Consider the following 23,665-nt stretch of genomic DNA (forward strand, 5'->3'; position numbering starts at 1 on the left):
TGAAAGCACACAAGGCAGGATATATATGGCCAACGCACGGAAGAGTCATGTTTAGACATCATGGAGAGGTAAACTGCTCTTTGCAATAGTTTCAGGGTTTGGGGTGTTTTGGGCAGGGCATGTTTTGGTGGTCATCTGGGTGGTTTTTCAACATTTGGATGATAAAGGTTTAGCCAAACTGGACATGGGAAAGAGGCCTGGGAACTACAGCGGCCTCCTAGAGACTTTTAAGGGCCACAAAACCAAATACCAGTGGCCACATACAGCCCATTTTGGTGTCGCAAGAGACATACTCTTTGAAGACCATAGGAAGAAACAGAACCCCAAAGTGAGCATGCAGCAAATGCGGCACCAAATTGGGCTGTATGTGGCCACTGGTATTGGGTCTATTGTCCTCTCCTTTGGTCCTTCCCCCCCAATTGAACCCTGCACTGTATGTCCCTTGGAGGCCATGTCTATTTTGTTCCTCCCCAATGACCCATCATACCAGTATCTGCACAGCTGCCAACATTATTAAGGAGTAGGACCTTCCCAGATATATAGCAAACGCAGCCCACCCAGCACCCGAAAAGCCACAAGAGCCCGGGATATAAGCAAGACACATTTAATTCTGACAAGACACTTAAATTCCGACAAAGCCCCACCTTTTCTACGGTTTCATCGACCACCACATTTCCGCAACAAGGAGAGAAACGGGGCACAGATACAAGACCTTTTGTTTTGTTTTTATGACACAACAGTACAAATGATAAATTAGATCCGTACAATAAAAAGTTCAACAGCACGAATTCGGTCAAAACGAACCTGCTCCCACTGTTTAAAAAAACACACGAGGCTTGGAGAACTCTTGTGTATGCGCTACGTCTGCGTGTATCCGCATCTCGCACGTTTCCAAGGTTCTGCCAAATGAAAAAACCAAACGAGGAATCCTTCTGCTTTTAATGAAATCTCAGTACACAGCATACATTTGTTATGGTTCCCACAGGAGAGGAAATGGCTGGCTTCCAAACAGTTTCTCTCAAGGCAAGGTGCTTGCAGAGAAGACTCATGAAGCAATTGCCCTGTCTGAAACACTACGCTTCACGGAGACTACAAATACTGGCCGACAGCTACAACTATTGCAGACCTTATAACACAGGTGGAACTACACTACATCTCTCCAGACCTCCATCTCCGGACTCACCGTTCAGCCACTGCAACCTCCCACAATGGCCATTCAATGGCTGCTGAACACTGGAGGGACTTGGAGAAGGACCTGGTTAGATCCCCATAGAGATGCAAACGGATAACCATCTCAGTGCCTGATATACTTACTACACATCTGGCCACAGGGACACAGCTATTCTCCCATCCCTCCCACTTTCCACCAGTAACTTAATGGCCAAGGAGTGGGCATGAAGTGACTGCAAAGAGAAAACCACCTCTGTGGTGAACAAAATAAAGGCATGCGCAGATGTACGCTGGACATGTTACTAACAGTATGCTGGCCTTTGTCTTATGTTAGTAACCAACCCATGTTTTCCCACAGTTTCCATCTTCCTTCGTACTGATAAAAAGGAAGAGGAAGCAGAATGGCGCCACATTGCCTTTAAGATGGGTGCCATGAGGGGGGGTCCTTCAGATATCCCCAAAGTCCGAGGGCTGCCCCATGGCCACCCAAAGACCTTCCGTACCCTGTGGCTGCTGCAAATAAAATACAGTGGGACTTTGTTATCCGCTGGGGTTTAGTTCCAGGATCCTTCGTGGATAACAAAATCCGTGGACGCTCTATTCCCATTGAATATAATGGCAGAGCAAAATGGTGCCCCTTATATAAAATGGAAAATCAAGGTTTGCTATTTGGAACTTATACTTTTTTGGGAATATTTTCAAGCCGTGGATGCTTGAATCACTGGATAAAAAATCTGTGGATAAGGATTAGGATTAGACTGTACTGACTTTCACAGTGTTAAGACAAATGGCAATGGATGACAGGTTCATACCCACCCTTCTCCCACCTAAACTGTGGCCAAAGGGCACAAATAGGAGAAGGAGTCTCCTGGGACCTTTTAAGACTAACCTTACGTGGGGAAGGCAACCAGGCATAGAAAACACACACAGGTCAAGAGGGATGCAAAGAAAATGGCAACTACATTGGCAGTGATTACAACCTTTAAACTTAATGGGATACCTTTTGCCCAATTTCAACCCAGAAAAGCTGACCAACATTCACAAAAGTTTTATTCCAATCCTTCAAACCCGATTCCTCTCAATGTGGAAATTTTGGGCCTGCCAAGTGATTTTGGACCAGTTTTGAGAGGCTTCAGCCCATGATAAAGAATTATGGGAGAGGAAGTCCAAAGCATCTGGATGGCCAAAGAATCCCCAGTTCTTACTCTAGGGTTTTCAAAGCACCCCTTTCGCTGCTCAAAGTGACTTCTCTCTCATGGCTTGTTAAACCATGAAGGGAAACCCAAAATTTCAGAGCGAAGGAAATGGGAAATACAACTAAAACTCACTGCGGGGGACAAAGCATGCGGAACAACTCTATCGCTAGCCTTTTCAGTATGATGGACGGTCCCTTAATGCAGCACATCTTTACCAACAACTGAGCCATTATGCCTATTAGCCTCTCCTTAATGGAAAACCGTGACTCGATATCTCGATATCAGAGAAGTCCCAAATTTATACATCTTTAAAAATCCAGAAGATACCACCCGAGCAATCACAGTTCAACTGCACACAAAGGGGTTACAAAAACAAGGGTTATCCCACTGAGCTGAAGGGCATGGACATGTGGGGGATGTGCATGTGTATGTATGTATGTATTTGTATTTATGTATGTATGTATTTGGAAGCCAAGTTCATTTTACAGTTGACATCCCCCCGCCCCCCAAGAAAGCACAATTTCCAAGCAGGTAAATCACAACTTACACCTGAGTATGGCTTAAGGAGAACAAAGCTGAGGAACAAGGCTGAAGACTCAAAGTTTGCATTGCAATGAAGACTGTAAACAGAGCCAGTTATTAGCATGGAGTGCATCTTTAGTTAGAGGAATTTAGTTGATTAAAATTAACATTCATACAACCGTGGTTTGTTTGTCTGTTTCATTAAAAGTTTCCCAAAGTATAACAAGAGAGAAGTAGTCTCCTCTTCCATGATCTTCGGTCTTATAAAAGGTTATCCCAGAGTCTTTCCCCTCAAGACGGAGGAGACATCATCATAAAACAGGGAAGGAGGAAAGGCAACTGTAGTGTTTTGTTTCCTTTCTAAACGTCGTCTTACGGTCACATTCCTCTCAAGATTTCATGCCAAAGGAGCGTTTCGGTTTTTCGTTAAAACCCTCCGTTCAAATGCAAACGGTGTGTCTATATTCCCTTTTTAAACTCTGTTTACGGAAACCCGAGAGCTAAAATATTTATACATATAAATAAGAGGGCATTGAACCATTGAAAAACAAAGAGAGACAGTATCTTCCTTTTTCGGCTAGACCTGTTCAGTCTACCAAAGCTACAGACTGATAAATAAGAGTATTATAAAAAGGTGGCAAGGGGGAAACGGAGCACCAACCTTGCCAGCTCCAATCCAAAAACGGTACTTTTTTGTTTTCCTTTCAAAAGTGCAAAAGTATACAAGAATAACTGCATAATAATAATAATAATAACAATAAGGAAATTGTTGCAAATTAGTTCCCCACGATGCTGAAATTTCCGTATCTCCCCATTGTTTGCCCTCCTTTCCGTGTTCCTGTTTTTAACCTGCATTGCAAGTCAAAAGAAGAAAACAAAACAATAAACACGCACATGACAACGTCCAAACGAAGTCACTGGACGGACAAGCGCAGAGCGCAAAAACACACCCGAACAACAGGGCAGCACGCCAGCCGCTCGCACGGAAGCTCTCAATGTCCTTTCCAAGTGTAGAAATTTACAACACTGTGTACACCTTGTAGGACTTTTCCTGTTCCCCTTCTGACATGCCTGCCTTTTGCGTCGAATCCAGCTCTTGCCTGCTCCCCACCCGCATGAACAACAACAAAAAAACCGGGCACAGTTTTGTGGTACATTTCATTTCCCAAGGAACAAAATTCCTCCTCTTCTTCCTAAGATTGATAAGGATTATGGGTGAGCCAACAGTCTAGAAGAGTACATGGTTATGTGCAAATGCGTTCACTAGCACATGAGTCCCGGATCTAACATTTACGAGTGAAGGGTTCCTTCAGACAGACTTGGGTCGTAGCCACCGAAAACCTGGGTCCAGACTATAAAACGTAGCAAAGGGGGTTGTTTAAAATGGCCGGTTCTTCCTATAATAGTGAAATGTGTAACAACAATGACAAAAAACTACAAAAAAAAAAGCAAGGGGGAAGGAAATCTAACTTTGGCGACAAAAAAATCTAAAAGAACAAAACCCCAAACACCCTTTAATGCAATGCTCCCACAAGCCCTGGGTTAAAAAGTATGTTCTGCAGCAAACGCTAGGTTTTAAACGGTGAGGAGTGAGAGAGCTTTTGTGTAAACTGCAAATCTAGTTCTCCCCCCCCCCCCCCCCCCCCCCCCACATACACACATAAAAAGGTCTTTTGCACACACGGCTAAACCCAAGCCGGCCTCGGATGTCACGCTCAGTTCCGCAATCCTTTCGCCAGGTTAAGCTCCGCGCACGTTGGGGGGACCCTTATAGAAGGAAAGGGTTAGTAGTGTTTGCAGGCTGGGAGACGGAAGGGCCGATTCCAGTACTGTGTAAAGGGGGCACCATCGGCCCCACGAGACCCACGGTCATCCCTGGGGGGCCCCATTCTGGTGAGAGACGCCACGGTGCCCATGGCTGGCATGGGTGCCATGGCCATGGCCACCGGCGCCACTGAAGGCAGAGGTAGGGGTTCCACACCCGCGGCCGGGACGGCGGAGAAAGACGGGCTGCTCCCCATGACGGGACTCGACCGCATCTGATTGAGAGTGAGGGGTTGAGGCTGATTCACTTGGAAGGGGTTGACCAGAGGTGGAGCAGAGGTGGAAGAGGCAGCACCAGCAGCAGCCGAGGCCACTGTTCCTAGGGACAAGAGGAGAGAGACAGAGACAGAGAGAGAGAAAGTCCAATCTGTGAGTGAGCTTCTGGCTGCAAGAAAAGATGCTGCACCCAAGCAGGAGTCAGGAACTCTGGCAATCCCCTGTCCCCACAAGGCAGCTAACCATTCAATGGGTTTTAGCATCATCATCATCATCATCATCATCATCATCTGGCTTGAGCCCAAGGTGACTTGAATGACAGTATCTAACGTATCTGGAGCGTGTCCAGAGGAGGGCAACCAAAATGGTGAAAGGTCCTATGAAGCCCTATGAGGAGAGACTTAGGGAGCTGGGTAGGTTTAGCCTGGAAAAGAGATGGCTAAGAGGTGATGTGATATTTAACTATTTGAAGGGGTGTCATATTGAGGATGGGGCGAACTTTGTTTTCTGCTGCTCCGGAGAACAGGACATGAAGCAATGGACTCATACCACAGGAAAAGAGAGTAGGAGGAATTCCATAATAGAGCTACTTGGCAGAGGAAGATGCTCCCTCAGAAAATGGTGGAGGCTCATTCTTTGGATGTTTTTAAACAGAGGCTGGATGGCCATCTGTCGGGGTGCTTTGATTGTGAGTTCCTGCATGGCAGGGGTTTGGATTGGATGGCCCTTGTGGTCTCTTCCAACTCCATGATTCAATTATTCTATTATTCTCTCTCTCTCTCTCTCTATGAGCCCATTAATGTTCTAAAACCTTCAGGAGAGGCCTTTCTCACCATCCCACCATTTTCTCAGGTTCATTTGGTGGGAAGGAGACAGGGCCTTCTCAGTGGTTACTTCCACACTTTGGACTTCCCTCCTAGGAAAGCTAGAATGGCCCCATAAAACATTATTATGTCCTCAGACATTTAAAAACTGACTGGATGTGTTTTTAATGCAGTGCAGTTTTTAAGACTGGTATATAATTGTAACAATTTTAACTTTATAAATTGTTTCACATTCTTTAAAATAACTCACATTTCTACTTTAATTGAAAATGCTGCATAGTTTTTAATTGGTATTGTTTTTTAAAATGTTCTTAGCTGCCTTGAGTCTCACTATCGAGAGAAAAGGGGGGCTAGAGGTGAAGATGATAATGTCGTTTTAAAGGCTTTAGATTAAGATAGCATGGTGGAGAGAATCCAGTGTTAGACTAGGACTCTAGGAGACCAGGATCTGAATTCACTGAGCAGCCTTGGGGAAGTCACATTCTCTCAGCCTCAGAGGAAGGGAAACCTCCTCTGAATCAGTTTTGCCAAGGAAACCTTAACAGAGCCAGTGTGATGTAGAAGTTTTAAGTGTTGGACCAGGACTCTGGAAGACCAGGATTCACATAAAAGATTTTGTTTTGTTGCAAGAGTGGGAGTGCAGTCCGAGGTCTTTTGGGGACTACTGTGGCCCCTTGCCTTCCACAGTCATCCATTCCTAGGCTAACTGGACCCCATTACTTTTATTCTTGCTCTGAATTTTTAAGAGTCACAGTTTTAAACTCAAGCAAACAGCAAATTCGCCCTCAATTATCAAGGATGTACCTGGAGCCAAGAAAGGGTTCAGGGAAGGTGCCGGTTGCGGCGGTTTCGATACCAGTGAATCCAGGTTCACCAGAGCAGCATTAGGGCCCAAGAAGGATTCTGGGGTTTTCCGAGCCGCGGTCTGTTTACTTGAGGCCGAGTTCGCGGGCTGGGACTCGAAGAGGTCAGGACTGGTTGTGCCACTGTTCTGGGCTGAGAGAGTGGAACTGGAACCCCCTGGAACAAAACACGATCATCTCTTTTGTAAAAGAAGTTTCTTCTGTGTCAGAACAGGTTCTTGTACAAAATAAGATCCTCTGAGCCTTTCTCTTCCCTCCCACAATTGTTGTTTTATAGCAATCCTAAGCAGGAACCCAAAGGAGCTCACTTCCAAGTATTGAGGAATCACCTTGAAAGCAGACCTCAGGGAAGCTATTCCTTCCTTCCACTGGAGAGCCTTCCACTTGGGCACTACTTTGGTCTTCAGTCTTCCTCTGCTCCCATCTCTTCACTGAATGGGCCCATTTAAAAAATAAAAGCTAAAGTAGGCCAGGAATCCTACCCATCTTGGAGAATTAGTTCAGGACTCTATCACTGCATTTACAGGATAAGGTAATAGAAAGTTTCAACAGACTGACCGTGGTATCCTTCTTTAAAGTGCTGTTGGATACAGACACAAATTAACTGTCTCTAAGGAGAAGACATTTAGAAGCATCAGATTTTTGAGCCCTTTGCCTGTTCCAATTGCCATTCATAACAACACACTGCATTCAGACAAGCTCCCTGCATTTAAGAACCTGATCCATCTCCTGCTAGAGAAGGAACACGGTTTTACCAAAGCTTCTTCTTGCTGTTGTGGGTGCCTTGCTTCCAACTTATGGCGACCCTATCACAGGGCTTTATTGGAAATGTTTGTTCAGAGTGGGGTTTGCCTTTGCCTCCCTCTGAGGCTGAGAGTGTATGACTTGCCCAAAGCCACCAGGTGGAATCCCATGGCCAAGCAGGGATTCGAACCCTGGTCTCCAGAGTCATAGTCCAACGCTCAAACCACTATACCATGAGGACTCCATTTACCAAAGTTAAGTAGTTATAAATACAATGAGCCCTTGGTATCTGCTGGGGTTTGGTTCCAGTCCCCCCCCCCAAATCAGTGGATGCTCAAATCCCATTGAACATAATGGCATAGTAAAACTGTGTAAAATGGCAAAATCAAGGTTTGTGTATGGAGATATATATTTCCAATCAGTGTATGCTTGAATCTGTGGATAAAAAAAATCCGTGGATGAGGAGGGCTAACTGTACATTGGAAGGGGCTGAGTCAGATGTTTTCCTTTCTCAGATATGGGATGGCAGAGCCACTAACCAATGGCCACCATTGGCAAAAGTGGGAAAACAGCTACCCAAGTGCCCAAAGGGGAAATGGTTCAGAGCAAAATCCAGTGAGAATAACAGCTGCTGAAGTGGAAAGGAGCCACACTCAGCCTTCATCTGGGATGCGCCTTCTCCTTTTCAGTGACATCTGCTCAGCAGCGGCGCTCAGCAAGGAGCTGTTTCTGTTCCCCTTCCCAACTCTTCCCTCAAAATTTCTAACCAGTGGAGCTGAGACAAACCAAATTTCTATAACTGAATTTACCACAACTGTGCCAATCTTGGGCATCGCCACTGTTTGGGCCGACAGAACAAAAAGGTACATTTTGATTACAGTTATCGAAAGGACAAGAGAGTCAAAACACAGGTCAGAAAACGTGCTTTGAAACTTCTTTGCAAAACACTATTGAGGTTCAATGTCAGTTAAACATACCTTGCTTTCTAGCAGTTCGAAGGCTGTCGAATTCAGAAAAGTCATCTTTAATTGTCCCATTCAAATTGCTGAAGAGGTCAAAAGATTTACTACCTGCAGGGCAAAACAAGAAGGCTGTTCTATTACCTGTGAGAAACTGACAACATCCTTTCCTCGTCTGTCCCACCAGAAGCGGCCCTGATCTTACCAGAGCTGGAAATGGTCATTCTTTAGAAATGGTCATTTTTTTTAGCAGGAACATCAGCAGAAATAAAGCATTCACCCTGTGCAGCGGGGCGTATTAATCTGTTCCATTCAACCTGACGCAGAGATAATGTCAGACTTATGTCCTAAAATAAGGCTATTTTCTCCTAAGAGGTGGGAAGACCATCGCCCACGGAGTTTCCCACTTTAACCAATGCCCAGTGGCCACATCAGTAACATAACTGCCTGAATCCTCTGCCGAAGAAAGAGAAGAACAGTAATCTAATGGTCTGTAACACATCCATTATCCAAGACAGGCCATAACACTATATGTTAAACATTGCATTCATAAGAACACCAAAAGGTTCTGCTGGATGTTCAGTCCTCTCTCACAGGAAAGGAAGGAAGAAGGTGTATATTCAGATAGACCTTGGAAGCATTGCTTTTTGGAGCTATGGCTCCCAGAATCCACAACCAGCGTGGCCATGGATCATGCTGAATGGGGAGGACTGTGGACGCTGTATTTCACACAATGAATACAGTGGGCCCTACATTCACCGGGGTTAGGGGTACAGGACCCCTGTTAAAGTGGGAAACCCGCAAATAAGAAAGCACTCTTTTTTACCTGAAAGCACACTTCTCTAGGAATCTTTAGGTCCTCCAGCAGAACTCTATGGTCAATGTATGCCAGAAGTTGACTACAGAGTTGCACTAGAGGACTCAGATATTTCTAGAAAGAGCATATTAATCAAATCTATGACTAATCATACCTGCAAAAGTCAGAGCCACAAATGTGGGAGGATGCCTGTATTTCCAAGATGTGATTTGGATTAACCAAAGCCTGAAGCTAAGCCATTTCTCCAGAAGGAACAGGATAACAAACTGCAAAAACAGCACTTACCAGAAGCAGAGATAGGCTTATTTGGAGGCGCTGGTCCCCAAGGGTCAGCTTTTGAAGCCACAGATGGAGGCTGAGAGGGAGCCCAGGGATCTACATTCTTTGGGAGAGGCTGTGCGGCCGATGACGCACCTGGGGCTCCCCACGGATCGATGGAGGACGCTGGTTTGGCACCTGCAGGCAAAGAAAATGGAATCCCCGTTTATGGAACGAATTATTTTTAACAATTAAAAATGACATTTACATCACCGAAGAAAAAAGAAGACTAAGATTCGGAAGGGCAGCAGCTGCAAAGGAAGTAGGTAAGATTTTCAAATGGAAGTCAGAAGGCTACATCCCAATTTCTTCAACCTTAATTCGCATTGCATTGTTTTAAAAACCCACCCCCAAATAAATGTAGACTACAGCTGCATGTATGTATGTATGTATGTATGTGTATATGTGTTTGTATTGTTTTTCTTCTTCATTTAAAGGCAAGCTGGTGAAAAACCACAAGCTGGACTTGCGAACTGCGAAGCCATTAGCTGACATTCATCAACAGGTGGCAAGTTTTTGTTCCAACTTCTGTTATTCTGCAAAAAAAGGGCAGGAAATGCTGAAGAGCCTTTGGAAAAAAGAATGCAGCTAATCTCTTCCCAGCGCTCCCATTTCCTCCTCCTCCTCCTCCTGCCTTCTATCAATGATCCCATGCAAGAAATGCAAATGGCCCAGCAGGGCTGCCACAAATGGAAGCTTCCAGAACAGTTGCTCTTTCACAAGAGAGATAACAAAAAGCAGAGCAGACACAGAAAAAAACCAGAGGCTTTTGAGGAAGATACCTTCTTCTGAGAAGTCCCTTATTTCCGATGTACGAAAGGCCAGCCCTGCTAACCAAGACTTAATCTCTCTGTTCCGCTCTGAGTCGCTCTTTTTTGACCAGCCCTCGGATACATAAATCTAATTTCTCCCAAACTCTCTTTGGGAGCCAAGTCCCTGGCAAAGGAGAACAAGGGGCTCTTATCACGGATGTTAATGAATGCGAAAAGCCAGGGAGGGGAAAACGCCACAGCTGCAGCTCACAGCGGGAAGGGACAAGTTTTTGCTTGTATGGACTGTATTTGGATTTCGCTTCCCTGGGCTAAGACTTCTTTTTTTATAAAGCTTACAAGAGAACCTTCACATCCCAAGAACTGCCAGTCCCCAGTTTGGGTTCTCCAAAAGCCCCATTTTGCTACCAGCAACAAAGCACAAATGGAGCCAAAGACTGAACAATAAAAGCTGGTGCGACACACACTGAAGGAATCATGGCTAACTGCATGTCTCTTGCACTAATGCAGTGAAAACCCAAAGCAATGCTGATGGGATGACAAGGGGAAGAAGCTGGGTGTCCAAGACTGTGGTGGGGGGCCCAAAGTTTGGAAAACCTCTCTCTTTTTTTTCCTGGACTACAACTCCCAGAAAGCCACTTGGGAATTCTGGGCATTAGCAGTCCAAACAGAGGAACTTTCCCAAGCCCTTGTGCCTTCATGTCAGACACAAAAACGGATTTTGAACCACATTTCACTAAGTAATAGTTGGTCGGGAAAACAAGCCATCCTCCCCACGCTCGCGGATTGCATTGTTTGCATACATATCTCTTCGTGACGGACAGCATTAAAAACTAACTCACTGCTCCAGCGCTGCTAAGAATAGCGGTGTGACTTAGATGCCTGTCACGGCTTAATCGAGTGGCTTCATTTCTAACACTGCAGCTTATCAGAGAGATCCCCAACCCTCCTCCGAGGAAGGCGAGCCACTTCAACAACGCGCAAAGAGGCGTGCCAAAGCCCCGCTCTCTCCGCTTCAAGATATCGTTCAAGATATGGTAAAACAGCCTACAAATTGATTAAATACACAGAACAATCCGGCATTTTGTTTCCACAGCTGCTGAACAAATCCCTCTGTGAAGCTCAAGGGAAGGACATGGATGCAAGAGCACCCTCCTCCTGATCATGTTTGCAAGCAATGCTGCATTTAAAAGTATGCCGTTTCTGATCCTAGAACTGATATACAGACATCTTGATTAACAGCCATTGAGATCATTTCCTCCACCACGAATCTTCCTGCATCCCCTAACATTTCATTATCTGCTTTGTGGAGTTCTTCCTTTTAGCTGCCCATAACCTTCCACCTATTCATTTAATCATCAGGTTCTAATGCAAAAGAAGAAGGAAAATGTCTCCCCCTCCATTTTCTCTAACCTCATATTCTTGTTGAGATTTGCCATCAAATCAGACTTACGGAAACCCTAATGAATGAGAGACCTCAAGGAACCCCGGTCAACAGCTGCCCAGCTCAGGTCTTGCAAATGCAGGGCTGCTGTGGCTTCCTTGAGACCATCAATCCACTTGTAATGTGGCAGCCTAAATACCCTAAAGGCATCAGAGCCCAACTGTTCTTGGAAACTAAGCAAGGTCAGCCCTGGTAAGGACTTTGATATGAGAGCACTAGCAAATACCAGGTGCTGTAGGCTGTATTTAAGAGGAAGGAACTGGCCAAACCACCCCTGAGTATCCCTTGTCCAAGAAAACCCTACAAAATTCATGGGGTCACCATAGGTCAACAGGCCCCTTGAAGGCACATACACACACAATGTGGCTCTTCCTCTCTTACCACCTTATACTAAGAGTAATATACACAGAGCTTGGAATATTTCTTCCTTTTAGATTACAACTCCCAGAATCTCCCAATGCTGGCTGGGAACATGGGGGCAATGTTGGTTGGGGAGGCTCTGGGATTTGTAGTCCAAAGCAAAGGAGCTCTTCCACACTCCAAGACAGACCTCATGCAGGAGATCTGAAAACAGGTAAAATAGATATATCACTTCAGGGTCAATGGTTGGTCAAAGTTCTCACCGAACGATTGCCAAGGGTCCGAGGTGTTGTTGTTGGCTACAGGGCCCCCCCAAGGGTCTGTCTGGTTTGCTGTAGCCGGGGGGCCCCAAGGCTCTGTTTTCTGGGGAGCCGGCGCTGAGGAGGGCAGGGCATCCATGAGATCCAACAGAGCTGTGTGCTTGGAAAAGAAGATTTCTTCTTAGTTACATCTAGACAACGATCCACAGTTATTATTCTTTTAAAAACAAAAAGAGAGGCAGAGTACTGGGGGGGGGGGGGATGCATCACTTTATTATTCATTCTCATGGTCATAATTGTTCCTTTGGGCTGGAACTGTCAAAGTGTGGCCCATGGGTCACATATAACCTCTAGGGCTGTTTTTGTGGCACTCAAAGGGTCACATAAATGCTCCCATACATTCTCAAGGGGATGAGGGGGCATTTCTGCCATGTTTTCCAGGCCTCTCTTGGCCATTTTAGGCCCAAGAGAGGCTTCTTCTACAAATAGAAAGTGTTGTGACCCTCTGTTCTGACAGCTGCCCACCTTTGTTTTATTCTAAGCATGGAAGACATTTTGTAATTATCAAAACTGTGAGCACAGTGACACCCACAAAATGGGCAGTGTACCATGGATACAAAGTGGGCAGTGCGCTATGGATGTGACAATCTCAATTAGTTTCACATAACAACCATCATTCTTGGAAGTGCAGATTTTTTTCAGTGGACCTACCTCTTTCTTTTTGGGAATCTTCACCGTATCTCTGCGGCTCTCCTCCAAAGCCATCTGCAACCGCAGATCATCACCGCGACGAAGGCGTTCCTCCTGCCATAATGGGGGAGGAAGAGCGTTTTAAAGATAGTTATCCAACTGTTACTTACTTCAGGGTGAATTACAATTCTTAACTGAATTCTCCCTTGAAAGCATTCAAAATGACTGCAAATTTGAAAAGAGCACTACAATGTAATTTAACATGCCTCAAGTTAAATTTAAAAATACTAATACGGGGATGCTTTAAAATACAGTTAGCCAAAGACGTAACTATGTCAAAACCAGTTTGCCAGCAAAGAACTGAAAAGGGATGCTTTCCATTCAAAATGCTGATTCCTGAAATACCTCCCTAGTAACTTTCACCTGGCAAATGGGACCCAACAAAAGGTAAGACAGGCCTCTTGGGGAAACATTATGGCATGTAGGTATCCCCTTTAAGAAAGATACACAAGCCTGTCCCAATATGACAAAATCTGGTTCCTCAATCTCAGTACTCATTCAGTTCAAGCTTTCACAATTTGGAGATGTGGTTATCTACCTAAAAGCTAAACCACAAATGCTGAAATATCCGAGTTCCCCAATCCTGTTTCAACATCTCTCTCGTTTGCAGGGTTTTTCTTTCTTTCCGCAGACACCAGATTTGCCACTGCCGCAGTGTCAATGTTTTATGCCCAGAATGGAAGACCTAGTGGCACTGATAATACACGATTCTACAGCTGCTTTCATGCCAGATGGATAACTCAGTCGTTTCCAAAAGAAGAGTTCACACATTTTACTGCTGTGTGCCGGCCACAGTTGTCACTTTAAGGCTCCTCAACACTTAAAGAAGGGCTGCCGTGCATTATCACAGATCACTGCCTCTTATCAGGTCAAGCATGCCTCCAGTCACGGGACCTGAGCCCAGAGGCAGCTTCTCCCGCTGCCTTTTGCCTTAGCTTCAACTGCTTAATAAGGAAAAAGACTGTCCCTCTCCACAGTCCCCTCATTAATTCAATAATTAGATTTAAACCCCACCTTTCTCCCAAAACTGGGACTCAAGGCGACTTACAACAAGATTTCCTAAAGAGAAGCAATCAGGAAGACACAAAACACTGCAATATTAAAACACAATTAAGCACGTTGTATTAAAACACAACTGAACTAAAAGTGATTCAGTTGTTTATCAATGAAGAACAGCAGTTAAAATCTACACCTCAATCTTAGCTAATAGATTAAAGAACAACAGAAATAATAAATGAAGATCAAAATAAAGAGTAACGTCAGAGCTATATTACATACCAATGAATACTAAAACAGGAACTTTGAAGTTTGAACCAATTTATTTTATTGTACATAAGGAATGTCAATAAAAATATATATCTTTAAAAAATCAATGAAGAAGGGCAGCCACCAGTTGAGAAGCCCTTTCTCAAGAGCCCAACAGTTGCCAAATGGCTGCCTGAACACAAAGGGTCTTTGCTGGCCAAAGGGCAACAGAAAGTGGGGCGCATCCTGTCTACTTCCAAAGGGAAACAGCTACCAAAAAGGCCATATTGTCTTATGCCTGAAGATGTACAAAGAGGACGATGCAGCTCAGAGAGGGGCAGGAGAAGCTCACCTGTTCTGCCACTTCCCTGCTCATGGCCAGGGCCAGCTGGAGTTGGAGTTCCTCCTCTCCACTTGTCTGAGGCCGCGCCTGCTCCAACTCCGAAGACACTCGAGGTGATGTAGCTGTTGGGAAAAAACAGAGGTATGGTCTTAACATCCAAGCTTGGCTCCATCTTAACATACTTGGGCGTTCACAGGCGTCACCGCATTCATCTTCTGCCCGGATGCCAGGTTATACAAAACCATGGCAAAAGGCGATGGACCATTCTGCTCCACCTCTTGACCAGGGTGACTTACAACTGGCAGCATTAAATGCTCCATGCCACGGGAATCCCAAACTGCACACTGCCAAATGAGAAGGAGTATAGAGAACAAGGAAAGCAGCCACATACGCCGACACACTGTAGTCAATAACAAAATGCATGTCAAATGGGCAATTTGAAAAAATGCACATGAAAAATAAGATGCACCGATTTCCACATGGGAAGATAAACCACTTCCATTGAGCAGGACAGAATGAGATCACTTGAGTGAGTCTGAGAAACCCAACAAGGGCAAGGCTTACTTAGCTGGGAAATCTAATATATCTTGTGGCTTCAACATGTAAGGAAATGTCACTGCAAGCAATATCCACAATCATGGATATAGTTGTGTTAGTCTGAAGCATCAGTATGTAGAAAGATCTTGTAGCTCCTTTGAGACTAACTGAAGGAAAGAAATTGGCAGCATGAGCTTTTGTAGACTTAAGTCTACTTCCTCAGATGCATTTGGTGGAGTGGAAAGCCAAGGACAGAACTATATATGCCATTAATGTGTGAGAATGACATCCTATATATGCCATTAGTGTGTGACAATGACATCTGAATAGACATTCCCACACACTAATGGTATACATAGGTCTATCCCTGGCTTTCCACTCCACCAGATGCATCTGAGGAAGTAGACTTAAGTCTACGAAAGCTCATGCCGCCAACCTCTTTCTTCCAGTTAGTTTCAAAAGTGCTACAAAATCTCTCTCCATACTGAATGATTTGTGTTATCACATAGACATAGACTGGCTCCACAGCCCTGCCTGCCAGCAGCTAGGCTTAAGGAGAGCCATTTCTATTTTTCAGAATGAGGAATAAGCATCGAAAAATCTGGAAAGCCAACCATCAGGGGAAAGGGATTCATCCTTATGAGGTACACGATGCCAGGACAGGAAAAATAATTTTTCTATGTGCCAAAAAAGCCATGTTCTCTCCCTAGTACCTTTCACAGACATTTCTTAAGCAGCTTGTAGGCTGCGTTTCAGCGCATGAAGCACTTGCTCAGAGCGAAATGTAATACTTTGCTGCATCCAGCAGCGCCCAGCCCTGCTGAGTTAAGGTCAGGAGGAATAAGGAGGCAATTCCATGCAAATTTGCAACAGAGAGGAAATCCCACTGAACTCAGCATGACTCCCTTGGATGAATGCGCATAGAGTTGCGCCGCAAGTCACACAACCACCCCGCTTTGGATACCCATCTGTCTTTAAGCCATTTTAAAGATTCTCCTTAAGGGTTCTGACTGATTTAAATGAACAACTGTGCTTTGGATTAAGACGTTGCTAGTTATGCCAAGGCGGTTCTCATTAGATTTAATGAGGGGAGATATATAGAACCACCTCTATGCGCTGGAGTGACTTGTGGTGAGAGATTTAAAATCGTGGAGAAAAAGGCAGCGTTGTCAATTAAGATGCCAGTGTTGGCATTGCACCCGGCACCCACCTCTGAGTCTTTTAATTTCTCTAATTGCCAAAGCACCTGCGTTTCAATGGCAAAAATCATTTGCAACTCTCTGGCTATAAAAGGGTATTTGCCTTGGTAATGCCTCGGCACAAAGAGATTCTTATTCCAGGGCACACAGCACATGATAGTTAACTCAGATGTTTATGCAAGATGGCATTGAACAGATCCAATTTTGACATCCTAAGCCCAGCTTTGTCGCCGCTTTCAGAAAATGTTGAGATTATGGCTTTTCGGCTCCATGGAAATCGCTGAGGGATGTTTACTGTTACATAAAAATGCTGCTGGCGAACCCCTGCAATAGGCTTCTGACCATAATAAGGGGAAAATACATTCCCAACTGCTTGGCGCCTTCACTGATCCCTATGGCTAGCAATGGGGTTTCATATTGTTTTTCTGTCAGAGCCCTTACCTTTTTACTGTATTTCCACACTTATACACAGAGAGCAAACCCACATAGGATTCCTCAGTAGTCCTTCTCAAAATGTCAATAGGAAATAGAATGACTTATCATCATCATCATCATCATCTTGAGAGGGATGATGGGACAAGGGAGGTGTCTGGGGATGACCCACAAGACTTGTGGAGGCATTTTTAAAACACAAAGCCTGAAGTCTTCCCATCCGTTCCAGACAATGCTCACCAACAGCTGCTCTCCTTCTCAAGGAGAGAAAGGGATAGGAAATAAAGAACAAACTACTGGAAAGGTCAGGCTTTCCAAACCAGCCACGTCCCGACAGAAACTCTATACTTATCTTATATCTGAGTCTTTGATCAGGAAATAGTTTCTGGAAACAAAAGGCTGAGGCCTTCATCCTCAATTAATTTGCTGGAATGCATGTGAAGGCAAAACCGGCAAGAGAAGAAAAGGCACTTCCAGAAAGTATCAGCTTTCACCCTCCATGAACAAGGGCAGACGCTTCAGAAATCAGAAGGCAGAAAATGTGAAACACATTGTTAAAAACAAAATTAAACCAGTAGGGTTTCATTGCCAAGCTGAGAATCAAACCCTGGTCTCTCCAGTGTTACAATCCAACACTTAAACCACTACGCCATCCTGCCTCCTGCAGGGTTCAATTCCCAGCTCAGCCATCAAGCCTACTGGGTGTCCTTGGGAAAGTCACACACTCTCAGCCTCAGAGGAAGGCAATAGCAAACCTCCACTGAACCAACCTTGCTAAGAAAACGCCATGATCACCGCACAACTTGTAGGCACACAATACACATACAATGCATGGACTTTTGTACTTACACCCGTGGTATGATGCTGGAGACCCTCCAGACTTGCCGTACTCCTGCTCCGAGTAGCTGGTGGACAGGTTCGGCTGGCTGGAGCCTCTGCCAAAGGTGATCTGGTTATTCCCGACCCCTGTGGCCACTTGCGCCATGCGCTCTTTGGTCTTCAGGGCCTGGGCCCGCTCCAACTTGAGCCGTTCGTCATCCTTCAGGAGGGAGACCAACTGCTTGGACTTCTCCCGCACATTGATGCCCTGGTCCTTACCATCGCGGTCGATGTACTGGAAATCTTTCAGAGTCTGGATAGCAAAGATGTTTTCTTTGCACTGCTGGGCCACTCTCTCCGACCCAGTTTTAATCAGGTAATCCAACAACGTCAAGGCCTTGTAGACGTGCCTCCAGTTTTTGCCATGGTCATTCAAGCGCTTCCAGATCATGCTCATGATTTCAGAAAAGGCCACCACATTGTAGGTCAGATCAGCGATTTCAGTCATTAAAGAGCTGGACGGACCCCAAGGGTCGTTGGAAGTTGCTTCCCGAACTTTGATTTCGGCCTCTGAATAATTGTTCACAATGTTTTTCACCTGCCGCCTGATCGACGAAGTTGTCATTTTTATCGGCTCCTAAACCAAGGCAGCTTCCCCACCGAAACTCCTTCAGAGACCAGCCACCGTTTTCCCCACTTTGCAAGTCTCTGTGATAAGAAAACACGGTATGTGCAACCAACTCAAAGCGAGCTCTGGTAAAGTCATTTCCTCACCTCCTGAAAAGCAGCAAAGATACTGGAAAGCACAGCCTAAAAGGGTGGAGATAAAAACACAAACCCATTAGCTTCCATTTTTATTGTTCCCCTGCTTTTTATAAGACGAACCAACCAAATATCCCTATTTCCCCTGCTCTGTTACCAAAGAGACATTTCTTGTTTTAGTGCTACAGAAACAAAAGGTAAACTAGGCCAGAGTTTCCTCTATAAACCCATTTCACACCTATATATGAAATCCAGACACCATTAAAACTTGGTAGAACAGGTCCAGTTACTGAATAAAGTGTCAGGGAAGAAGAAGGCAGGGGACCTGTCAGGATTTTTACTGTATATATTCATGTATAAGTCTAAGTCTGGTCAAAAATTTGGCCCAAAAGCCCTGAGTTGACTTATCCATGAGTCAATGTAAATACTGTATCATAACCCTTGTTTAAAAAGAAACCATCCCCTGGTGAAAGGGGTAATTCTTCTTCGTAACACTGAACCCCTCTCTATTCTCTCATCCATCCAACCTTTAATGTGAGCACAAATAGTTATGCCTACTGGGATTTTGTAAGTTCTTTGGCATTATTTCCATTTGTTTCATCATTTAGATGCTGCATTACATGCCCTTACGTTTTACCATCGACCTATCCACAGGTCAAATCCATAACAGGTCCCCAAACCTGCCCTCAACTTATACATGAGGTCAACTTATAGTCAAGTATATACGTTAGCTTGATGCAAGATCTGCTGAAAATACTGTTCCCCCCCAAAAGAGCCAAACAGTATTCCATCATACACAACTCATGTAGGACAATCTGTGCTATGACATGCACAACAACCACCACAGAAGGTCAGAGCCCTATTGCCAACCTTCACACATCCATCCTTGTACACATGCACAACATTCCCGACCCATTATCAAGAATGATAGGTTCATGGGCACCGCACTGGCCTCATCTAATCCTCCCTCAGCGCCACATCAATCCTAAAACTTTTGCCAAGACATAACTTGACAGAAAATATATGCGGAGCAGAGAAGACTGAGACAGAGAGAGAGAGAGAGAGAGAGAGCACACCATGAATAAAAAACAATGCATGGTACATTACTTTCCTGAAAAGTGTGGCATTGTATTAGTAGGAAATTAACCTTTTTAACCAGACCATAGCGGATTACCTATTTGCCAACGAAACGCTAAGCGCGCCTGCAAGCTCAGCAGAAGCAACGTCCCCGTCGGAGCAAATGAAGTTGCAATGGCAGCAGAAACTGAAATTCAATTTCATGCAGCGGCAGCTGTTGCGTGAACATACCAGAACAGGGACGCCCACAGGAGTTGGCTGCGCCGAAATAGGGAGCTGCTAGAACAGTTGCAGAAGCCTGTCAGCTTATTGTCACAGAGCGCGCTCCTTTTTCTCTGGTCTTGTGACTTATTCCTGGAACGATACCCACAGTTAAGTTTTCTATCTGAGATCCAGTTCCTGGTTTTGTCAGGGAGGTCTCACAGAATCTGTCTATCTCAGCAGCGCAACAGATCACTAAGAGCCCCTTCGTATATCCAGAGGGAATCCAACAGAAGTAACAGTGCCACTCTATTCTCCTTTGGTCAGCCCTCACCTGGAATAATGGGCACCACAATTCAAAAAAGACATTGAGAAGCTGGAGCACTTCCAAAGGCAGGCAACCAAAATAATGAAGGGTCTGGAAACCATGAAATCCTATGAGGAGAGACTGTGGGAGCTGGGTATGTTTAGAGAAAAGAAGGTTAAGAGGTGACATAGCCATGTTTAACTATTTAAAGGGATGTCATATTGAGGAGGAAGCAAGCTTGTTTTCTGCTGCTCCTGAGAGTGATGGAGAACCTTTTAGAGACTGAGTGCCCAAACTGCAACCCAAAACCCACTTATCTATTGCAAAGTGCTGCGTCCCTCTGGCTTTCTAGTGACAAACTCTAGTAAACTCTGTGTTGGGACGATGGTGCGTGTCCCCCATAGAGAGAGCTTTGAGTGCCACCTATGGCACATGTGCCATAGGTTCGCCACCACTGGAAAGCGCAATGGATGCAAACTACAGGAAAAGAGATTCTACCTAAACTTTAGGGGAAACTTCCTGATCTTAAGATGTGTTTGACAATGGAAGACACTCCCTTGGAGACCACTGGACTCTCCTTCTTTGGAGGCTTTTAAATAGAGGCTGGATGGCCATCTGTCAATGGGGATGCTTTGACTCTGAGTTCCTGCATGTCAGAATGGGGTTGAACTGGATGGCCTTAGGGTCTCTTCCAACTCTACGATTCTATGATCTACTTCTGAACAAAACTCACTTTAATTCCACATTTTAAGACACTGGAGCCCAACCTTTGGTCCTCCAGGTGACTTCAGATCCCCAAATTCCCAACTGTTGGCCAAGAGGACTTGGGCTTCTGGGAGTTGAGGTCTAAAACCCCTGGAGGACCAAAGTTTGGGAATCACTGTTTGAAGAGCTTTGCGGGAGGAGGAGAAGGAGGAATTGGGACTAAAACTTCCAGAATCCTCTGTTCCAGTGATTGTCAGTGCTGGCTTAAGGATTCTGGGAGACTTAGTCCAAAAAGGTGTGATTACTAAGACCAACTGAAGAGGAAATCAGAAAGGTGTGTGAACACATACTCTAACGTTTAAAAAAATTACCAAGAACGGCGTGTACTTTCCAAGTATTTCCACTATTCTACAAGTTGTTGTGTTGTTGTTTTTAGCCTGAAGCTCATTAGGAGATGTTGCTGTCAATGGTAAAGAAAGGGTTCCATGAGTCACGATAAATATTTCCCTCCCATTGAGGGAGGCTTTGAATTAATCACTACTTCTAATATTTCTTCAGGAGATATAGCAGTTGCCAGGCAGGTTCAACAAGAGACTAGATTCGTATCTATGTAACTGCCATGCTTTTTTGAACGCAGCCCAATAATTGTCATATTCAATATTTTAACAGTTGTGGGGCTGCATTTAAAAGCAGAAACTCAAGGAATGGCACAGGGAAAGAGGTTTACTAAATTGATGGTTATACAGAGGTTTATACCACTCTTCCATTTTGGCAGTAGATGAAAGCTAACTAAAAGTGCAAGAAGAATATTGACAAATTGGAAAGTGTCCAGGATGATGAAAGGCCTGAAAACCAAGCCTTACGAGGAAGAGCTTAGGAAGCTGGGTATGTTTGGCTTGGAGAGGACAGAGAGGTGATATGATATGATCAAGCCCGTTTTATATATTCTAAAGGGATGTCACATAGAAGATAAGAGAGAGAGCTTGCTTTAGAACACAAACCCCAATGGATTCAAATGAAAAGAGAAAAGATTCCACTTAAACAAGGGGAAAGAAACCCCTCGAAAGCCTCAGTTGTGTGTTCCTGCTTGGCAGAAAGTTGGATTTCCCAAAGAAAACATATAGGAAAGAACCTGAATATCCAAAAAGCGCCTGATAAATAAGTTATACCTTTATGGTGATATCCCACCTTTGTTCCATGGCTCCTGCGTCGCGTCATGGTCCGAGTGTTGGACTAGGACTCTGGAAGATCAGGGTTCAAATTTCCACTCAGCCGTGGAAATCTACAGCATGACTTTGGGCAAACTACATTCTTGTAGCCTCAGAGGCAGGCAAAGATAGCAAATCTCTTCTGAACAAATCTTGCTGAGAAAATCATATGTGTGTGTGTGTGTGTGTGTGTTAGAGCAGTGTAGTCACTTCAGTGTTGTATCAGGACCCTGGGTGACCATGGTAAGAATCCCGGCTCAACCATTAAAAATCCCAATCTCTTGAGAAACCCTCCTCTGCATGAATCCGGCCAAGAAAATCTTAGAAGGCTAAATTTCAGAATTGACTTGAAGGTACCTAACAACTCAAGGTGGTATAAACATATGGTCCCCAAACAAGCCCAAATCTGCCTAGTTTTTCAACCAAGTTGCTGCCTGAATCTGCCTCCCCTTTGGACCAGATCTTGGAAAAGTGCTTTTCATGGATTGCAGCTCCTAAAGTGTCCCAACCGATTGAGAGACTCTGGGGGTTGTATTCCAAATATTTCCAAGCTCTCCCTGAGACCTATGCTTCTGAACATCCAAAGTAAGGTTTCGTGATTCAGGGCTTTTCAACTGAATGCCCGTTTGAGAAAGAATGAAATGTCCTTTTTAAAGGCCTCCTCATTTTACCCCTCAGTAGGAGTCACTGAAAAGGATCCGGGAAGAAGCGGACAGGAAACATGATTCATGAGAAACAAGGACTGTGTCACATCTTTCAGAGTCATACACACAGACCACAGGAAAACCACAAGTTGGTGCTGAGCAAAGGAAGGAAGGAGCTAGAGACTTGTGAGATGTGTGGAGGAATTCTCCGAACACCTTACCCATGACGACACTGCATTAGACAACACGGATTTGCAGTGAACAACGGAGATACCAGACTGGGCATGGACATGCAACACACAAACCAAATGCCCAGTATGAAATCTTTAGGATCTCTGGAGTTGTTGTTGTGTGTCTTCAAGTTGTTTCCAACATATGGCAACCCTAAAGCAAACTTATCATGGGGTTTTCTTGACAAGATTTGACTAGAGGAGGTTTGCCATTGCCTTCCCCTGAGGCTGGGAAACCCCAGTGGGTTTCCTGGCCAAGCTAGGAATCGAATCCAAAGACACAGTCCAACGCTCAAATCACTATCCTATACTCTATAGTACACATGCTATAATCCCCAGCTGCATCTGCACTGCTGAAACAATCCAGTTTGACATCACTTTAACTGCCATGGCGCCATCCTACAGAATCCTGGGAACTGTAGTTTGTTGTGGCACCAGAGCTCTCTTGACAGAGAATTTAAAGCGCCTACAAACTGGATTATTTCTGCAGTGCAGATGCAGCCTTTATGTCAGGAAACAAAGCAGAAAACCAGTACTGCACATAAAGGGAAATGCATCCATGGCAAGAATAGGTTAAGCACAGCGTGAGAGAATGGAATCCTGCTAGACTTTTTTTGACTGCTATGAAACTGTGAGAATGGGGATGAATGCTTCAAAAACATCCAAGTTCCAATTTGCCTGTTTCAAAACATTTAGAAATCCCTCTAAAAAATAAATAAAATGTGGGGCTCTCTTCCCAATGAAAACCAGAAGGCCTTTCAGGGAACAGAAAAGGTATTTAATTACAACATTCTCTGTTCGAAGAAGCAAACAAAGCGGCACATGCAATCTGTACCAGAATGCACAAAAGCCTTTTCGAACACTAAGCCTCTAACACCAGAGGTCTGTGGGTCCTTCTGGAGCATTCATGTGTGCCTGA

The 23,665-nt window shown here is 44.7% G+C and overlaps 1 protein-coding gene across 5 annotated transcripts in view; it reads right to left on the minus strand.

Annotated features, from left to right (window-relative positions):
- Positions 1-588: 588 nt before the first annotated feature.
- The window catches only part of EPN2 (epsin 2), a 32,446-nt gene continuing 9,369 nt past the window's right edge, over positions 589-23,665 (minus strand). For 2 of the 5 annotated variants that reach the window (XM_042438560.1, XM_042438562.1), the window contains exons 2-9: positions 17,643-18,422; positions 14,635-14,747; positions 12,999-13,091; positions 12,291-12,447; positions 9,421-9,591; positions 8,337-8,429; positions 6,557-6,772; positions 589-5,031 (exon numbers count right to left, since the gene is read on the minus strand). In XM_042438560.1, the coding sequence (XP_042294494.1) occupies positions 4,673-5,031; positions 6,557-6,772; positions 8,337-8,429; positions 9,421-9,591; positions 12,291-12,447; positions 12,999-13,091; positions 14,635-14,747; positions 17,643-18,237 (1,797 nt within the window). In that variant the 5' untranslated portion in view covers positions 18,238-18,422 and the 3' untranslated portion in view covers positions 589-4,672. Of the gene's footprint in view, positions 5,032-6,556; positions 6,773-8,336; positions 8,430-9,420; positions 9,592-12,290; positions 12,448-12,998; positions 13,092-14,634; positions 14,748-17,642; positions 18,423-19,548; positions 19,643-19,682; positions 19,795-23,665 lie in introns of those variants that run through there. The other 3 variants (XM_042438559.1, XM_042438561.1, XM_042438564.1) reach the window with 3 other exon arrangements.

This window comes from Sceloporus undulatus, chromosome 8 (genome assembly GCF_019175285.1).
Source record: "Sceloporus undulatus isolate JIND9_A2432 ecotype Alabama chromosome 8, SceUnd_v1.1, whole genome shotgun sequence".
Lineage (NCBI taxonomy): Eukaryota > Metazoa > Chordata > Lepidosauria > Squamata > Phrynosomatidae > Sceloporus > Sceloporus undulatus.